Source organism: Macaca mulatta, chromosome 18 (genome assembly GCF_049350105.2).
Source record: "Macaca mulatta isolate MMU2019108-1 chromosome 18, T2T-MMU8v2.0, whole genome shotgun sequence".
NCBI lineage: Eukaryota > Metazoa > Chordata > Mammalia > Primates > Cercopithecidae > Macaca > Macaca mulatta.
This window is the reverse complement of record NC_133423.1, coordinates 42,481,304-42,498,499: the sequence shown is the minus strand read 5'-3', so window position 1 is coordinate 42,498,499 and position 17,196 is coordinate 42,481,304. Positions and strand designations below refer to the sequence as shown.

At 51.2% G+C, this 17,196-nt stretch overlaps 1 protein-coding gene across 3 annotated transcripts in view; it reads right to left on the bottom strand.

The window, feature by feature from the left end:
• Nucleotides 1-17,196, bottom strand: part of MYO5B (myosin VB) — a 397,560-nt gene that overhangs the window by 13,914 nt on the left and 366,450 nt on the right. For 2 of the 3 annotated variants that reach the window (XM_015121933.3, XM_077975469.1), the window contains 5 exons: nucleotides 13,068-13,266; nucleotides 9,330-9,423; nucleotides 6,894-7,037; nucleotides 3,014-3,165; nucleotides 1,157-1,246 (listed from right to left, as the gene is read on the bottom strand). In XM_015121933.3, coding sequence (XP_014977419.1) covers nucleotides 1,157-1,246; nucleotides 3,014-3,165; nucleotides 6,894-7,037; nucleotides 9,330-9,423; nucleotides 13,068-13,266 — 679 coding nt within the window. Of the gene's footprint in view, nucleotides 1-1,156; nucleotides 1,247-3,013; nucleotides 3,166-6,893; nucleotides 7,038-9,329; nucleotides 9,424-13,067; nucleotides 13,267-16,411; nucleotides 16,490-17,196 lie in introns of all 3 variants that reach the window. The other variant, XM_015121932.3, reaches the window with a different exon arrangement.

The following is a 17,196-nucleotide window of genomic DNA, read 5'->3' as shown; positions in this document are numbered from 1 at the left end:
ATAACACTGGGAAAAGTGATGGACCTCAATGAAATAACATTACATGTAGTTCTGTGCTTCAAGTAAATGCTTGGATATTACAATTTTGTAACAGAAGACATGTGGTTTGAAATGGCCATTTCTTTAACCTTTGGCCCATCCCTTTTATCATAAAAGCAGGCCATCAAATGAAGTGCTGGTTCTTAGGAGAGAGATGGAGTCAAGCCAACTGCAAAGAAGGTAAGACTGAAAGGGCATATCCTCTTACTAACCCAGGGAGAAGAGTCTGTCAAAATTGGTTCTGGCACAAAAGATGAAATAAAGCTTTAAAAATGGTCGCACTATTTTGGTTTACACTATGTCTTGACCTTGGGAAGGTTAGATGGTGAGAAATGTGAAAGGAAGGGGAAGAAAAGTCGGGAAGACTACAGGAACCTGTGAGTGGGTATGTCTGGAACGAGTTGGGATTCTCACCAGAGAAACTAGAATGGAAACAAGCTACATATTACTAGGTCATTGGGCAGAGTGCAGAGCATGAGAGAAGTTCTTTCAGGGACCAAAGCTGGGAATGTGAGTTCCAGAAAAAGCTGGGCCTTACAGGTCCGGTGTGGATTGTGAAGTGATGGGGTTAGTTGGGCCTCAGGTCAAGGAATCCAATTTGGATAGGTGCATGGAGCTGGGCCTCCAGGTCAGTTTGCACACACATAGTTCTGATTATGGCATGCCTCTTTTCTTGTGGCCATCTTTGTCTATCTTGAAATGGACAGATTAATCAGTTGGCTTAGGAGAGACGGTGACCCAGTAGGCAACTGAGCTTCCTGCCAGTATCCATTGCAGTGGGGCTCTTCTAGAGCTGATATAGAAATGTCAGGTTACAAGAGTTTCATGGAGACTCCCAGGGCCTCTATTGATGATGAAAGGTTATGTAGACTCTACTTACATAACCCAGGAGTGCTTTCTGGGGCCCCTTGGGCTCATCAAGGCCTCCTGGAGGCAGGTCTACTGTGGTCGGCCTTATTCCTGCTTCCAGCCACGAGGTATGATAAGGTGTGCCCACGGTCTGAGGACCCCAAGGGTGCTCCGAAGACCCCCCCGACCTCTGAGGGGATACAAAGCACTTCTCAACCGCATTTGGATGAAGCAGGAACGCCTCCTGGGTGCCCGGCTCTTCACTCACCTCATCCCCACTGTACTGCTTCAGACAGTGAAGAAGGCGGCAGGTGTTGGATAACCAGAATGACGTCATCTCAAAGTCATCATTGTGCTTCTGTGAAAAGAAAAGGACATCCTCAGCTCTAGGTGGCTCCCGTCTGGTGAAATGCTTCCTCAGTGCCTCTCCCCCCACATTTCCTACCCTTACCTAGTGTTCCTGAGCAGCCCTGAGGCTGGGCAGGGCACTTGCCAGTCACAGGGCTGAGACCCATTGCTGAGAGGCTGCATGAGTGTTCCTCTGCTACCAGGGATGGTACACAGAACCCCCGTCTTGGTCCCCTGATCAGTGGTGCACATACAGGGACACACATAAAGGACAGGCTGCCTTCCATGGCTGAAGAATGAATGCAAAGCTGAGTGACAGATGAGGCTCTGCCCCAGCAGCCCTGGGCTCTCGTCTAACTGCCTGGGCTCGCTGGCTCTATTTCTCAACTGCCAGTTATCCAACACAAGGGATGCTAAAGAGCACAACAGCAAAATAGTTTGGTGTCCCATTTATCTAGACGTCAGACGCATCGTGGCTTTAACTCTCTAGAAAACAGCTATAAACCCGAACTAGGTGAAAAAGCCTGCTCAGCAACCCAGACAGCTATGAGACAGCTGCTGTATTAAAACTGATGACTTCACACAGCTCATGCTGTCAAGTAAGCGTTATCATTATCAAATGACAGAGTGGTATGAGATACGACCAAAAAAAAAAAAAAATGAGGTTGAATAGAAAGTGACTGGTGGGGCTGGGACATGCTATTTTAGCTCAGAATTAGGGAAGGCTTTCCTAAGGAAGTGACATTTGTATCAGCCCTAAATTGGCCTAGACTGGCCCAAGATTCCAGCTGGATGGTGCTCATGAAAGAGGGTCAACGCTGGAGACACAAATCTCAGAGCCACTAGCACGCAGATACATGTTTTAGAGCCATGAGTGAATAAAATTGCCTGTGGAGGGCAATGCAGCTACTGAGGGCAGGAAACCAGGCTGGCTCTGGAATTCTTAGAGCAGCAACCGGCAGCTCAGTGGACCCCAGAATTGGTTCAGACTCAGAGCTTTTGAGAATGGCTTATGTCCTGGAAGCAGCAGTGTGTGAGAACTAAAGATGGTCTCTAAGAGCAATAATACTCAGGGCACAGGCCGGCTAGCAGGCAGAAATCCCTCTCACTGAGGGCTCATCTCCCTCAAGAATCTCACCTTCCACTGCCTGGCTCTCGCCCCTGTGTGGACAGCCTCACCTCCCTGTAGGCCAGTCTGTTTCTGCAGTGTCTGCACTGCATTCAAGAAGAGCCTTGGGCCTTCAGGTGGCATTCCTGAGCACCTTTAACACCTTGAGGCAAGCCCTGTCCTGGCCCAGGCTGCCTCACCTTGGGAGGTGATGGAATGTCACAGCCCTCCCTGTGTTACCCCCAGGGAAGAAAGCACCCGGACCCTTGGAAAGGTGGAGAGGGCCTGTGTTTCAGGGGTGTCCCTGAACTTGCTCCAGGGTGAGGACCACACATCCTTGGCTGCAGCAGGATGTCCCCCTAGCACCTCTGGCAGTGGGCAGGCCAAGGCTTCTGTAAGCATTGGGCAGGTCTGGAGGCTCAGCAGGGAGGAGCTGGAGGGCTACCTACGCCAGAGTCCTGGGCTTCCTGCCATTGCTGGGCCTGAGCATCCTTCTCTGGGAACTGCCAGGCATCCCGGTTACATGGATGCTTCTGTGGCTCATTTACCTTCAAAGTTGGAGCCTTGGGAGAATTCACTACAGCCAAATCCAGACACAGAGAAGCAACCGTGAGGGGCTGGCTTCGCTCCACCCACCACAAACCATGACCTTCTGCAGGGGCTGCTTACTTTCAGGACTTTCTTAATGCCGTTGATGGTGGAGGTCAGCAGGGAGTGCACCTTGAGATCGTCGTTGGTGTAGTCCGCATGCCGGATGCACATGTAGAGGATATAGGCGGGGAGACAGGGCACTGCGCCCGACAGCATCTGGGGCTTCAAGTCTAAGGGCAACGACAGCAGCAAATGGCAAGAGTTAGATCTATGGGGAACAGTGGAGGCTGTCAGAATCCTCATCTGAATAGAGGTGTTTTCAGTATTCCCCCATAGCTCATCTAGGAATAGATGTCTCAAAGAGGATGGGGAGAGAGGCCACCCAGGGTACCTGAACTCCCGAGCCTACCTACCAGTAGTTTCAGACACTGTGGTTAGAAACACAGAACCACATTCCTAATTATTTGCACTACAACACTGAAACAGGCTTCTGCCTCAGCCTAACGACAGGGAGGAAAAGTGCCTGCAAGTTACATAGATGCCTTTGTCCGCAGCCAACAGGGGTCCATGGCAAGAGGAAGGCTGAGGACAGGACTTAGCTCCCACGCAGGGGCAGCAACTCCTGATTTGTGGGCACCACCACTTCCAGAAGGCAAGGGCTGGCTCCAGAATTAGACACATTGTATGTTCCCAAAGACAGGGCCAGCCTGCTGAGGGCTGGGGAAGCTGGAACAACCTCTAGCCCATCAGTTCAGGAACAAATTACCCAGCTGTACTTGCCCAGCCTCACAGCCAAATAGATCAGGCAGACCCCCCTCCCCAGCTCCAGTGCCACTGCTCAGCATGCATCTCTCCAGCCGCTATCCTACTTCCCCCAACTGCTCTCCTCTGTATCCCACAGATACAGCCTGGGCAAGGGCTGCTCTGGCTGGACTGGACGGGCCTTGTGAGTCTCCCCATTAACTGCAGACTCAGCCTTTTGGCCCTTTCTTGCAAAAGGCCCTGGAGGGACAGGAAGCAGCTGTCAGACCATTTTCTATTTCAGACCATGCCAGGAGAGCCAGGCTTAAGGCAACAAGTGGTGGTAGGAGGCCAGAGAACTGGGGGGAAAGGCCTGGTACAAAGGCAAGATGACAGGTGAGAACGGGGCAGGAGCCCAAGGCCCCAGGGGTCTCACCATAGCTCTGCACTGTATCTCCAGCCCTAGTTCTTTATACTCATACCCTCCCAAACAAGGCCTCATGAGCCACCTCTAGGCTCAGAATGGCAATGAAGGGAGGCCACCTCCCTCCCACCTGCAGGTGGACAGTATCCTTGCAAACCTTCTACCAGGCTGGTCCTGGGCTGGGCTCTGCTGCCAGCAGCTCCAGTTGGTACTTGGGTTACACCATCCCTGCTCCAATGCCTCTGTCTAGTTAAATGCCAACTGTAGGCCATAATACTCTTGAGTACATGGTTGACATTTGGGTATTTTATAGGTCCAACGATGGCTGTGGATTGGCCATTGGCTCTAATTAGAATGCCAGTCACATTTGTCCAGGAAGATGTATTTTGTAGGCCCAGACTTCCAATCCATAACTTCTTTCTTCAAGCCCGATCCATGTGCAGATTGCAAACAACTTGTCCTGCCTTGGAATGTTCTATTGTGATTGAATAAAGCTTGTTTGGGCTCCCCAGCTAAATGTTAGCGTCTTGGGGAACAGGGACAATGACACTAGTTTTATTTCTCCTCCACAGCAACTGGCCAGTGCCAGGCACCTAACAGGTAGGTGGCTGGTGGTCAAGTTTTGGCATTTGTTTGGGTGGGGTATTTTGGAGGGAAGATGACTGCGGGATTTTCCTAGGCAGCTCAGCGGGAGATGAGCTTTCCTGGGGCCACCTGAGCAAGGGTCCTCTCATGCTGATGGCAGGGCTTTCTCTATAAAAACCCTGGCAAATGGCAGGAGGGAGCCACCTGTCTGACACAAGCAGCCTTATTTATTGAAAGTTTCATTCACCAGAGATGAAAGGTTTGTTCCTAATTGCGTTTGAACAAGATGCAGTCTGTTTAAGGAAGTTTAAGATAAACTTACGTCACATTTAATTGCTGGACAACTGCAGGGGAGATTAAGCTTTATAAAAGAGCAAAATACGTCTAAGAAGCAGGCTAGTAAAGACCCACAAAGCAAACAGCGGGAACAAATCAGTTCAAGGCAGACGCCACAATCCGTTCTCCCTGGGTCCCTCGGCCCTAGGCAGTGCTCAGCAGAGTCCGACTTCAGTTTTACTAAGTTTCTCTAAAATAACGCTCGCCTCTCATTTGAACTTTAAATATTCCTGCAAAAGCTACCACTCTGAAATCCTCACATTTGAGAAGAGTTCTGCAGTTTTAACACAGCACTTTCGCCTTTGTCACACTTCACAGCATGGGGCAGGCAGGTCAGTGTCATCACACCCATTGCACTAAGGCGCCATGGAGAAGGGAGCTGCTGGCTCAGGGTCCAGAGGATCAGACTACCAAAGGTTTCTCCTTTTACACACAGGACTCTCTCCTCTAAGACTCTTCCTGGCTCTGCAGGGGAGTGCAGGACTGGGTTGGTACAGAGCAGGGAGGTGGCCTGTTGCAGCCAGATGGAGCACAAGACTGGAGAGGAGGGAGCTGGTACGACTGGCAAAGCAGCACTGGGCACAAACCTGAGCAAGCTGCACAGGTGACACAGACTCCCTCCTGGCCCTTGCTGAGCAGCCAAGAGGGACTCAGAGGGGCGGCGGGGGCTCCTCTTTTCACAGAGAAAACCCCGCCCTCTTGGCAGCTCCTGTGGAAAGTCTTTCAGTTCTAGGAGCCCAGCTGGGGAAGGGATTCTGAGCAGCGGCTCTCACAGCTGCCTGGTGGCCCTAGGGAGCACATGGGGCTGGGGGGGAGGCAGGCCAGCCCTGATTCGGGCACATGCCTGGATGAGAAACTGCAGATAATCACAGGGACAGTAAAAGCCAACCCTGATGAACTTTGACAGTGGGACCAGGGTGATCCCAGACAGAGTGCATGAGCTCAGTGTTCCCCAGACTTTAATGAACCTGTGGATATCACCTGGCATCTTGTTATGTGCCTTGCAATCCAGGAAGCCTGCATGGAGCCTGAGATTCTGCATCTCTCACCCCTTCCCAGGTGGTGCGGACGTTGCTGGTCCAGGGACCATGTGTGAGCAATGAAAAATGAACTTTCATTCTCACAACTCCATGCCAGTGGCATGATTCCCTTTCCTGTGCTCTACACAAGAACACTGGTGAGTAGCACCGCCACGGCCATGTGTGGCTAGTTAGGAAAGAAGCCAGGTCTGAACACAGCCCATGTGATTCCAGAGACCACACCCACATGTGCTGTACCACACAGCACTTTAAACTGTAAAGTCCTAACCAAACAGAAGGAATCTGAATCCTTGATCCACTGCTTCCCAGCTGTGTGACCTGGGCAAGTCACTAGAGTGAGTCTCTGTTTCCTTCAGTGTCAAATGAGAAGGCAGCAGTTCTGACTTAGAGGGAGGTTGTGAGGATTAAATGGGGATGAGGGTGATGTGCCTGGCAGAGGACCTGGCAACTGGATGTGCTCCAAAAGCATGAGCTGCCATCATTGCCAAAGCACTGTGGCCCATACTGAGCTGCACCAAGGAAAGGGGGCTGTGGCTGCTGCTGAGGAAAAGCATGTGGGTGGCTCCCCTCCCACTTCCATCCTATGGACAGAACAAAGCAGCGGTGGGTCTTATCATCAAGAATAGTAGCTGGAGACAGCAGGAGCTGGGGGGAGGATGGGAGTGGATGTGGGGAGAGGAAGATGGGGGTGGGTACAAGGGCAAGCAGGAGACAGAGGGTGGGGGCTGTGCAGGAGGTAGAGGAAGGGGTGCAGGGGTTGTGCTGGGGATGGAGATGGGAGTGGGGGCAGAAGGAGGGGCAGGCAGCATGGGGTGGCACAGAGGGTCCTGACCTGTCACCAGGTTCCGGATGAGGAGGGCCTCGTCCTCTTTGTGGTACTCCAGCATGCCCTGAAAATCCTTCTCTTTCCGCTGGACTGTGACCTGCCTGTTGAGCTCATGGCGCTTCCTCTCACTCTGGGCCAATGCCTGGGCAGCTGAGCAGGAAAGAAAACAAGAAGCATGGATGAGACTTCCAGCTGTAGGCCTGAGGGTAGCGGGCATCTCTGGTGGGTAGAGGATGGGACCTGGGGCAGGGGAAGGGGCATCTCTGGCAGGTGGAGGATGGGACCTGGGGTAGGGGGCATTCTGGGTTCTCCGTTCTCTGAGCTCCCAATCTCTTTGTGGGGTCTGTTCCTGCAGCCAGAGCCACACCCTGAGTGTAAGCAAAGAGCTCAGCATCCAGCACTGGGGTCCACACTCTGGACAGGGGAGAGGAAAATTCCAAAAAGGCAGCAGGCAGGTTTCAGACCAGAGAAAACTTGTGAAGGATGCGAACCAGCATGGTCTCTCACCGCTCCTGCACAGCTGTTTCCCTTTCCCTACTGACTTGTGACGAAAGGGGATACTGTTTTTCTGGGAAGAGCTTGGCCTCGACCTGGCCTACTACACTCAGTTCCCTGTGTATGGCCACCATGCAGCCATCATGACGCAGCCGCAGGGCAAACCCAGGTGTTCAGGACAAGGCCTGGGCACTGTCTGTGACCTGTGGGCAGTGGATTAGGGTGATGATGGTGATAGTAAGGACACGTCCTCAGCCTCTAAATGCAAGTTCAGGTTTAGGAAGCTGCCAAGTGTAGTCTTTGCAACTACATATGATGATGACTATTTGGGAAGAGTTTCAGTGGCAGGGTTGAGGGTATAAAGGCCTGGTCAACCCTCACGCAGGCCTCCCCTCAGCCTCACACCATGGTGGAGGGACAGTGAGCATCCACACAATTATCCCCAAACGCATCTCAGTGCTGACTGCACACGGGGCACTGTCCTAAGCATGGGAACACATACAACGGCATATGCTCAATCTGTCCCTGGCCAGCTGAGCTAAGGAGACACATCTGTACGTTCACATGGAAACACTACGGCACAGCTCAGTCAGGCACCAAGCCAGGAGTATGTGATGTGGGTGCTGGTGGTGGTGAGCTGAAGGACCCCACGGAGGAGGTGGGATGAAGGGTGCGTGCTGATGATGTAGGTGCTGCTGGTGGTGGGGCTGGAAGGACCCCACAGAGGAGGTGGGATGAAGGGTGGGCGGGACTCTCACATCCAGGTTCAAAGGGGCTGATCCACTGGGAGAGGACCAATGGAAGAGGACCAGGGCGAGTGACACCCAGGGTGGGAGGGTGCTCCATGAACTCCGAGTGGCTGGAGGAAGGCTCTGAGTGGAGGTGGGGGAGAGTGTGAGAGGATGAAGGTTGGCAGACAAGGGCTGGGATTTCATTCTGCAGGCAATAAGGCGATGGCAAAGGCTAGACAGTGCTATGAAAAAACAGGACTGGGAAGCTACTAAGCAATCTGGTAACAGGGGACAGGAACTGGACACAGGTAGGGGCAGACACAGCGAAACATCGGAAGTGAGGGAGTGATAGGTCTTCAGGAGTAAGCAAAGCTTGAAGCCAAGAGACCAGGAGAATGAGAACTGGAGGAACAGCAAATGAGAAATCCAAAGTTGGTGGGCACAAGGGCAGGCATGAAGAGATGTGTCCCCCTGGAAAGAGATCACAGACATCCCTGCCCTCTAAGAGCTTCCAGTCTAGAGGAGCAGGAGATTAAACAGGTAAAATGACACCTGTGATCAGGGCTGTGCTCAACATGCACGTGGGGTCAGGACTGTCTAAGACAAGACTCAAGCCCTGGGCATGTGGCTCCCGAACTGAGGGTGGAAGGATGCGGAGGGGTATCCAAGCAGTGAGGGGCTGAAAGAGGGTTCCAAGCAGGGTGACATATGCAAAGAATGACACAGTGAGATTTGCAGCAGGGAGTCAGAGGGAGAGAACATTCTAGGTCTTTCTGGAAGAGTTATTTAAATCTCTACCTGAAGATCCCAGATTGGAATTTTAATTCTGACATCCCAGAGCACGGAGTGAGGACCTTGGGGTCTAGGTCTTTGCGTTACACAGCATTCTTTCACATCACTCTTGCCTCCCAACTTCAAGCCGTTTGAGGGCACAGACCACCAGGTCACCTCTGCGTTCCCCATTCCTCTAGCCCTGCAGAGCCTTGCTCAGAGTAAGCACTCAAACTGGCTGAATTCAACTGTCTTTTGTCCATATTCTGGCAACTGCAGCTGTGTAAGCTCATGGGATCTGACTTCTATCGTGTGGCTGGACTAGGCAGAGCCACCAAGAAATCAGTGAAGTAGGAAGAATGTGCAGAGGGCAGGGAGCTCACACCCACAGGCGTGGCCAAGTGTACCTCTGCTTCACAAAACACACTCACTCACACCCCTCTACCTTCTAGGTCCTGGGCTTTCTTCATGTAAATCTTCAGTTGCTTTTTGAGCTTCCTCTCATTCTTTTCCAGCTTTTCTACCAGTTCTTTAAGGTCCTGGAAGCAGAGGAAGCAGTGTGAGAACAGACATCAGCCAGGCCTGGGATGGTGGGGGTAAAATCCTGCTTGGAGTAGAGGTGACCAGTGTGGCCCGTGGGCAGCCGTTGGAAATGCGCCAGTCAGGGACGCTGCCTGAAGAGCTGCTCTTCACAGGCTGTTGCCACCTGCTCTGGAACTCAGGAAGTGGGAGATGATGAGTCAGAGTCCATTCTCTCAGTAACGACACAGCGAGACTCCTCCCAGGTCAGGCTCTCTGGCGCCTTGCTGAACCCCAAGCCTCCCCAAGCCAAGCCTCCTCCAGTTGCCATGCCAACCCCCCAGGAGACATACTCAGCCTGGGAGTTCCAGGGTGGGGCGGGCGGCACCCTGGGAAGGAATGGACAGGTGGAGGTGTGAGAATGCAGGGGGCGGGGAAGTTGGAAGAGCAAGTGGGCAAGTGAGATTATCCAGGGCCCAGAGGCAAAACAGGACACTGGTGTGGCCGCAGTCCCTAGCAGCTGTTGCCACTGGAAGCCCATCAGCCCACTGAGACCTAGAACAGCAAGGCGCTGGGGGAGGAGTTTGCTGTCATTAATATCACCTCCACCCCAGCTGAGCAGTGGTCCTCTGTGGCCAGGAACACAAAGAGAAGAGGAGCCCTGCGCCATCACCATTAGAGCCACCCTTGGCAACTAGAGAGTGACAGGAAGACATAAGTGAGCATTCCATGGTGGAGCCTCTACAAACACATTGGGTGACTTTTTAAGATCAGCCTGTTGACAGGAGTTGGCCCAGTCCCAGGGCTGTGGCCATCCCAAGCTACACACCTAGTTATAGATGTTGTTAGGGACTTTATTCATCTTGATAAAGCAGCAAATCTTTAAAAATGCTTCTTAAATGGAGACATCTAAAAACTCAGCTGAAATGACAAGGAGAGGCGGCAGAGAGTAAAACCTCAGTCAGTGACCTAAGAGCGGCCTCGTGTGAGAGGGTAGTTGGTAGAAAGGACCCAAGTGTCTAGAGAAACTTGAGCCAGGATTCTCTGTGGCTACCGAAGGTCTCCTGTGAACCCCGAGTTCTACTCAGACTCTGTCTCCCCCGTTAGGTGCCTTCCCAAGCAGCACCAAAGCATGTGACATCCCTGGCTCCCCGGTTCCGCTGCACTGCCACCCCTGCCTCGTGCTCATATAACCCTGTCCAGATCCAACCCCACTGAATCCTCAGCTACGGCTCTGACTCTTGTAAAGGATTAACCAAAACGTGGGGCCACACGACTTGGCCAGCCCAGTGAATGGGGAGCCCAGGGCTGCTCCAGACCGGATCAGGACCAGGACGCTGGTCCTATGACCGCCATCAGTCCAAAGCTCCTCTGTGCGACATTATCAAATCCACAGGATAAAGTATTTCTGATGTCTTTTCCACTATTACTTTGAAAACCTTCACCACACCCTGGGAGGACAGACAATAAATGCTCTAACACCTATTTGCGGCATCTTATACACCAGATGCTTCAAGAAGGAAAGATTAATCCAGTGGCGAGGCTTTGACTCCTGTCTTCAAGAGCTCTGACATCTCAGTCAGCTTCTCAGGAAAGCCCAGAAAATCCAATACTCCTCCCGAAATGCTCAAGCAGAGGGACTGTAAGCATCCATGTCACTAATGGTGGCTTTGTGCTATGACATTCCTGGGGTGTCCAACCCCCAATCCCCTACAAATCCCAGAAGGCTGAATTCCTTAATGTACTAAGGGGAATTATATAGAGCTATGCTTTGCAAACTTTGTAGGGGTACTGGAACCACCTGGGAATCTTTAAAGCTTGAAATCAACAAATTTAGAACATATAAAGGGAACACAGTGCTGGCCACAGTGGCTTTAAACTTGTGAAGACACCAAGGCCCAAAGTCCTAAAGCCTAAAATTACAAAAGCTTACAGAATGAATTCAATTCATAAGGAATCTTGGAAATGAAAAATGAGTACACCTGAAGATGGCTCTAAACTTTTCAAGTTGTTACCAGGAAGGACAATCACATCCTCCCCTCCACACAGACACCTTCTGGACCACTCCAGCCTCAAGCCGTTTCCCCTGACTTCCCCTGCACTCCCCCTGAGGCTGCCGAGCACCCTGTGCTGTGGTTAATTGTGTATACACGGTCTCCTCTCTGCCAGAGGTCAGTGCTTCACCAGCTGGCACCCAGTAGGCAGGAATGCTTGCTGAGCCAGCGAACATACATCACCAGCAGCCCCTGGAACCCGCCGCGGCTGGCTCTCCTTAGGGGTCCCAGCCTCCGTCTGGGCAAACGAGGGCCACCACATTCTGGAAGGAGTCTCTCATCAGGCTGCAAGCTGGAGCCCTCCTCCTCCTCTTTGCCTGGCCAGCAGTACAGGCCCCTACTCATGCCCCAGGGTCACCACTCCAGCAGAGGGGCCCACTGCACTGTTTTCTTTTACTCTCACGGCCTCTTAAGGTAGGACTACCCACGACTTTCCATTCACTGACTCTCCTAAGTGTGGCCTTGGTAGCCCTGTGCTGGGGTGCCTACCTGGCAGAAGCTGGCCAGGTAGGTTTATTTAATATGGTGCATTTCTTTCCATAAAGCCACCAGGTAACACATGTATATGCAACAGAGAGTGACTTGCAGACAAAGAGAGGGAGGCAGAGGGAGGAAGGGAAGATCATGTGTATGTAAGTGCTATTCAGCTGTGGGTCTGGGACCCCACTTTTCCTCTTGGGATCAAGTGAACTGGCCACCCAACCACAGGTGATCTGGTTATAAAGGGAAATGACAGCCATGGCTGGACTCCTGGACTAGACACTGTGGGCACATGAACGCGCTGCACTCCGCAGGCACAATCAGCTCCAGAAGGTGATTGGCACTGCTGAGCCCCGCCCTCCGGATGCCTTCACTCCTGTCTAGGTGCCTTGGTCCATGTTTTTCTTCTCTCTCCCCCTCTGCCAGTCTCCATGGTTTACATCCCCTTCATACCTTCTGTCTCAGCTCAAGCCTCATGTCCTCCCAAAAGCTCACCCCACCATTTATTCTCTTCCTGTAATACTCATTGTTGACTCAATGCAGAATCATGCTTTTAAAAACACTATCTACTTTCTCTTCTTTATTACATGCCTTGCTTCCCCTACTGACCAGTCTGCAAGCTCTTACAGGACAGGGGCCCTCTTCCATTTCTCTGGCATCTGCTGGGGCTCCTTTGGTGACTGTCTGCAAAGACGCCCCCAACAATTTCTTCCACTACTCCTCCCCTCAAGAGGTCGAATCTCTCCCTCACCATATCTGGTCTAGCCATGAGACTGGTTTTGATCAATGGGCAGAAGCAACAGTTAGTTCTGGGACTGAGCCTTAAGGGGTCTTACTGTTCCTGCTTTCATCCTCTTGGAAGCCAGCTGCCAGGTAAAGCAGCTCAGCTAGACCAGTGAAATTTGGCAAGAAGGCAGGTGAGGCCACCCAGCCAACACCAAGGCCCCAGACGTACGAGTGTGGCTGTCTGAGACCTTTCAGCTCCAGTGAAGGGGTCTTAAGAATCTCTGTTCCTACTATAGGGCCAAGGGTCATGAACCTTGTCAGTTTTGCCAAAGGCAACCCCTGATCCCATTTTCTTCCAGAACGTGACTTCCCAAAGCTGGGGTCCACTAGACATGGCTACCTACCAGATTCTCATTGGTCAGCCGGGATATCTCCTGCTGGATCCCGAATTCCACCTGGGCCTCTGGGGAGAGCAGTAGCGTCTGGCAGAAGGTCTGCTGCTGTTTGTCCATCTCTTCCTTCAGGGCCTCGAGCTGGGACTTGAGACGCTCCACCTCCTCCTCATGCTCCAGGCTCTGGGCCTGCAGCTGGGCCTCCAGCAGCCTGCGTCAGGGAGAGGGCAGGTGAGCACGTGGCCCAGGCTAGGGCCCCCATGTGAGGGGACACAGGCAGAAACACAGCAGGGGAGCAGCCAAGCACACAGCAGCAGCAGTTGCACATCCCCGAGAGGGATGAATGCAGCAGGAGACAGATGCCATGGGGACCACGAGGCAAGCAGGCCAAACTGTCCTCCTCTCAGATGAAGGGAAACCAAGGCCAAAGGCACATCTGGTCCTAAGCCTTCTTCTCAACCCTTGTTCCTCATTCTGTAAGCACAGTTTAGCGGTTTGGGACTGAAAGATTACCTCCCTGTCAAAATGTCCATCAACAGAAACACATTTCTTAAAGCATCTTTTAAATAAAAACATCTACATCTGCCCCAAAGTTCACAAGAACCTCCTTCTTAAGATTAAACTCTGGCAAAACTGAACTAATTATATTATTCACATATTTTCCCTGTGGCAGATTCTCCACAAGTTTTAGAAAGGCAAAATATTAGCCCCTTTCATTTTTATCTTTACCATTATTACTAGCCCCATTTTATTTTATACACACAATTATTACATACACAATTTTTATACACAAGTTTCCTCCAGCCAAAGATGAAAACTAAGACTATTTGCAAATGATCTTGGGGAAGGTGTAAGATCAGTTGGTGTCAAGACAAGAAGCAGAGAGACCTAGAGATCTCACGAAGATTGAGGAGAAGTCTCATAACACTCTGGGTCAAAAGGCCCAAGACCAGGAGGTGCCAGTTATCTGGGCAATGCTCCCATCATAATAGAAAGCAAGAGATGAATAAAGGCTCATAGGCAGCCTCATCTTCATGAAGTTAGATGCTAATATGACCATGATGCTGTCATTCTTGGACTTAGTTACTTAAACCAGCTTTCTGATTCAGTGTAGCAGGTTTCATATGGAAGAAAGCTAGGGTGCTGGGGGAGAGGTATTGTAAAGAGCTTCCAGACATGGTTACATGGAAAAAATCCACCCCAGTGTCTTCCAGGGATGCAAATAACGATTATGTCCAAGTAGGCACACAGGTAGGAACCAGGTTGTGCCCAGGGGACAGCTATTAGAGGCCGAGTCTACCCTGGAGGAAGGTGCCATGTTTTTTACAGTTCTGATGGTTTGGGAGGCGAGAATTGCCATAAGAGAGGTGAGACCATGTCTACAAGGGAGCAAGAGAGAGAGGGAAGTCTACACTGTTGATAGAAGCAACCACATTTTATGTAGCTGAGTCAGCCCCATAGCAACACCTGACTCCCAGTGACTCCTCAACAAAGTTACACGAGTGAAGAAGTGATTGAGAAAAATCACTCATCCACTACAGGTGATATTACCTATTACCAAAGAAATATAACATGAGATTTGTGGAGGATAATTGGGTAATTCAATCAGGATTTTAAATGAAATACAGCATTTAGATAATATCCAATATTGGCTATAGTAAGCACATTAAAAGTAGTCACCAATAAGTTATACATTTAATGGGAGAGAACAGACACTGTCGGGTTCTAGGCGAGCTGCCGTGAGGATTTCTCTCCTGCCTGGTGCGGCACGTTCGCTGTTCATGTCTTATTCTCCAGGTAGACTGTAGCTGAGTGACTCAGGCAGGGTTCCATTCCTGCTTAAACATTAGGCTAGCCACCTCATCATGCAGGTGAGAAAACCAAGGCCAAAAGAGCAGGGCTGATTCTAGAAACCAGGACTCTTGATTCATAGGTCTGGACTTTATTAATGCATTCAGTTGCTGATTCCTGAAACCACATCTGGTCTGCTGATGGAGAGGCATGAGGAATCACCTGGTTTCATACAAGGGTCCTTCCTCCAATAAAACAAACTTCTTGGTGGGACAAAAATCTGATCTTACTGAATAATAACCACGATAGTAATAGAAGTAGCAGCTAATATTTGTTATTCCATGGTTACATATCAGGCATGTGCAAAGTACTTCACCTGTATTAACCTTATTCCTTATAATGCCCCATGAGGAAGGTCCTATTCCATTCACAAGGAAACAGACCCACTATGTCACCTTGCTCACAGATTGTGGGGCCACATCTGAACCCAGAGAAACACTACCCTGTGAATCAGCTGAGTAAACTTTCTTTTTCCAAGAAGAGATGCTCTTGGTGCAAAGGTACCTCTACTACATCCTCAGCAGGCAGCAAGGAGAAGCAGCCTGAGGGCTTCTGGCTCCTGTTCCGCCACCACCTGGCTGAGGGAGCTGGGCCCAGCACTCATGCCACCTCGCAGAGTCCCAGTTTCCTTTCTGGAAAGCGAGCTCAGTGACCACCAGTTCATCTCTTGTTGAAAGGCTCCAATGGGCAAAGCTATGCCACAGCTCTTAAAAGCCACTTGCAGTCAACGGGCCTATGGTGTGACCATCACGTGGTGTCCTTTTGGTGCATGCCTACCCTGTCTAGCTAAGCTGCTCGCCCACTCCTGAGGGCCAGTGGCTTTCAGGCACAGACTCTGATATCAGATGGAACCAGGTTCAAATTCTGGATTTTCTGCTTCACCAACAATTTCCTTAAACCCTTCAGGCTTCAGTGTCCCTACCCCATGAGGGTGCTGTGAGGCCAGACGTCAAGGCGCATGCACTGCACTTGGCTGCCATCAGCTCCAGGGAGTCCCAGAGATCAGGACCAGCACACATACTGAATGGCAGGCTCTGGGGGGCACAGGTTGCATTTGGAGCACAGCCAGCAGCACAGATCAGGCAGACATTTTTGGCTGATCCTGCAGAGTTGGGAGGGCCAATATGTAGTGTGGAAGCAGCACAGGCTCAGGATCCCCCAGAGGTATGTTTCTTTCTCAGCCTTGTTCTAAAGAGCTGCATGCCTGCTGCCACGTGACCTCCCGCACTTGTCTCTTCCTTCACCTATAGAACAAGTGGGCTGGACCGTGTGGTTCCTGAGGTCCACTAAATGCTGTCACCTTGACCCAAACAACCAGCCATCCTCAACCACATCTGCACAGCCTGGGCATGGCGACAGATGGTCAACCACAGGGGCTACCAGCCAGACTGCATGCCAACTGTTCCCCGTGCTCTCGTACCCACTCTAGCTGAAAAACGGTTAAGCAGAGACATGAGCAGGCACAACGGACAAAGCAGACACAGGAAGAAAGGAATATGTTCCACCTGGCGACTTGCTTTAGGCCTTGGTAGGCCAAGCCGAGTTCTCCATCTTCATTTAAATATCCCCAATCCTCAGTCTTGCTAGAAACAAAGGACAGAAAAACAGGGTGTCCAGTGTAGAGGGAAGAGACAGGCAGGCAGGGAGTCCTGGAAAGTGAGGAGATTCTAGCCAAGGTTTGGAAATTTAAAAAAGGCAAGGCTCAAGAACTCCCATTTCCCCTTCGTCCTCTCCTGTCACCTGCAAACAGCATCTCTCCCCCAAGTCCTCTGGTTTCCGGTACTGTCTTGGAAGTGGGCTCATGTGGTCTCATGCGGGGTCTGCTAATAACCCCGGGTAGGAAACCATGCTGCCCCAGAGACAGCAGAGGGCCAACCTGTTCTGGCAACTCTGTAAATGGCAGCAAGGCAGCAGTGAGGGTAGAGTAGAAGCATTCACATAGCCTCACACATGGTGCTTTCCTCAATCAGACTGGTTCAGACAAGAAGAGGGAGAGATGCAAAACAGGATGGGAGGAGAGGACCCTATGTGTGTGTGGAGGAGGCTGCAGGCAACGAGCAGGCTCTGGTGGGGAAGGCATTGCATCCTGCAGAGCAGCATGGGAAGCCCCTGGGGGACGTCAGCCTCAACCAGGGTAAGGAAGGAGACTGCAGACACTACCTGCTTTTCAATGTAGATCTTTCTGAGACTCCTTAAGCACACAAAAGTATTAACTAATCTTAACTCCAGTTCTCCTTGCAGGGTCTTTCTCAAATAGCTAAAACAAGTTTTGTGATGCCCTAGATGAGAA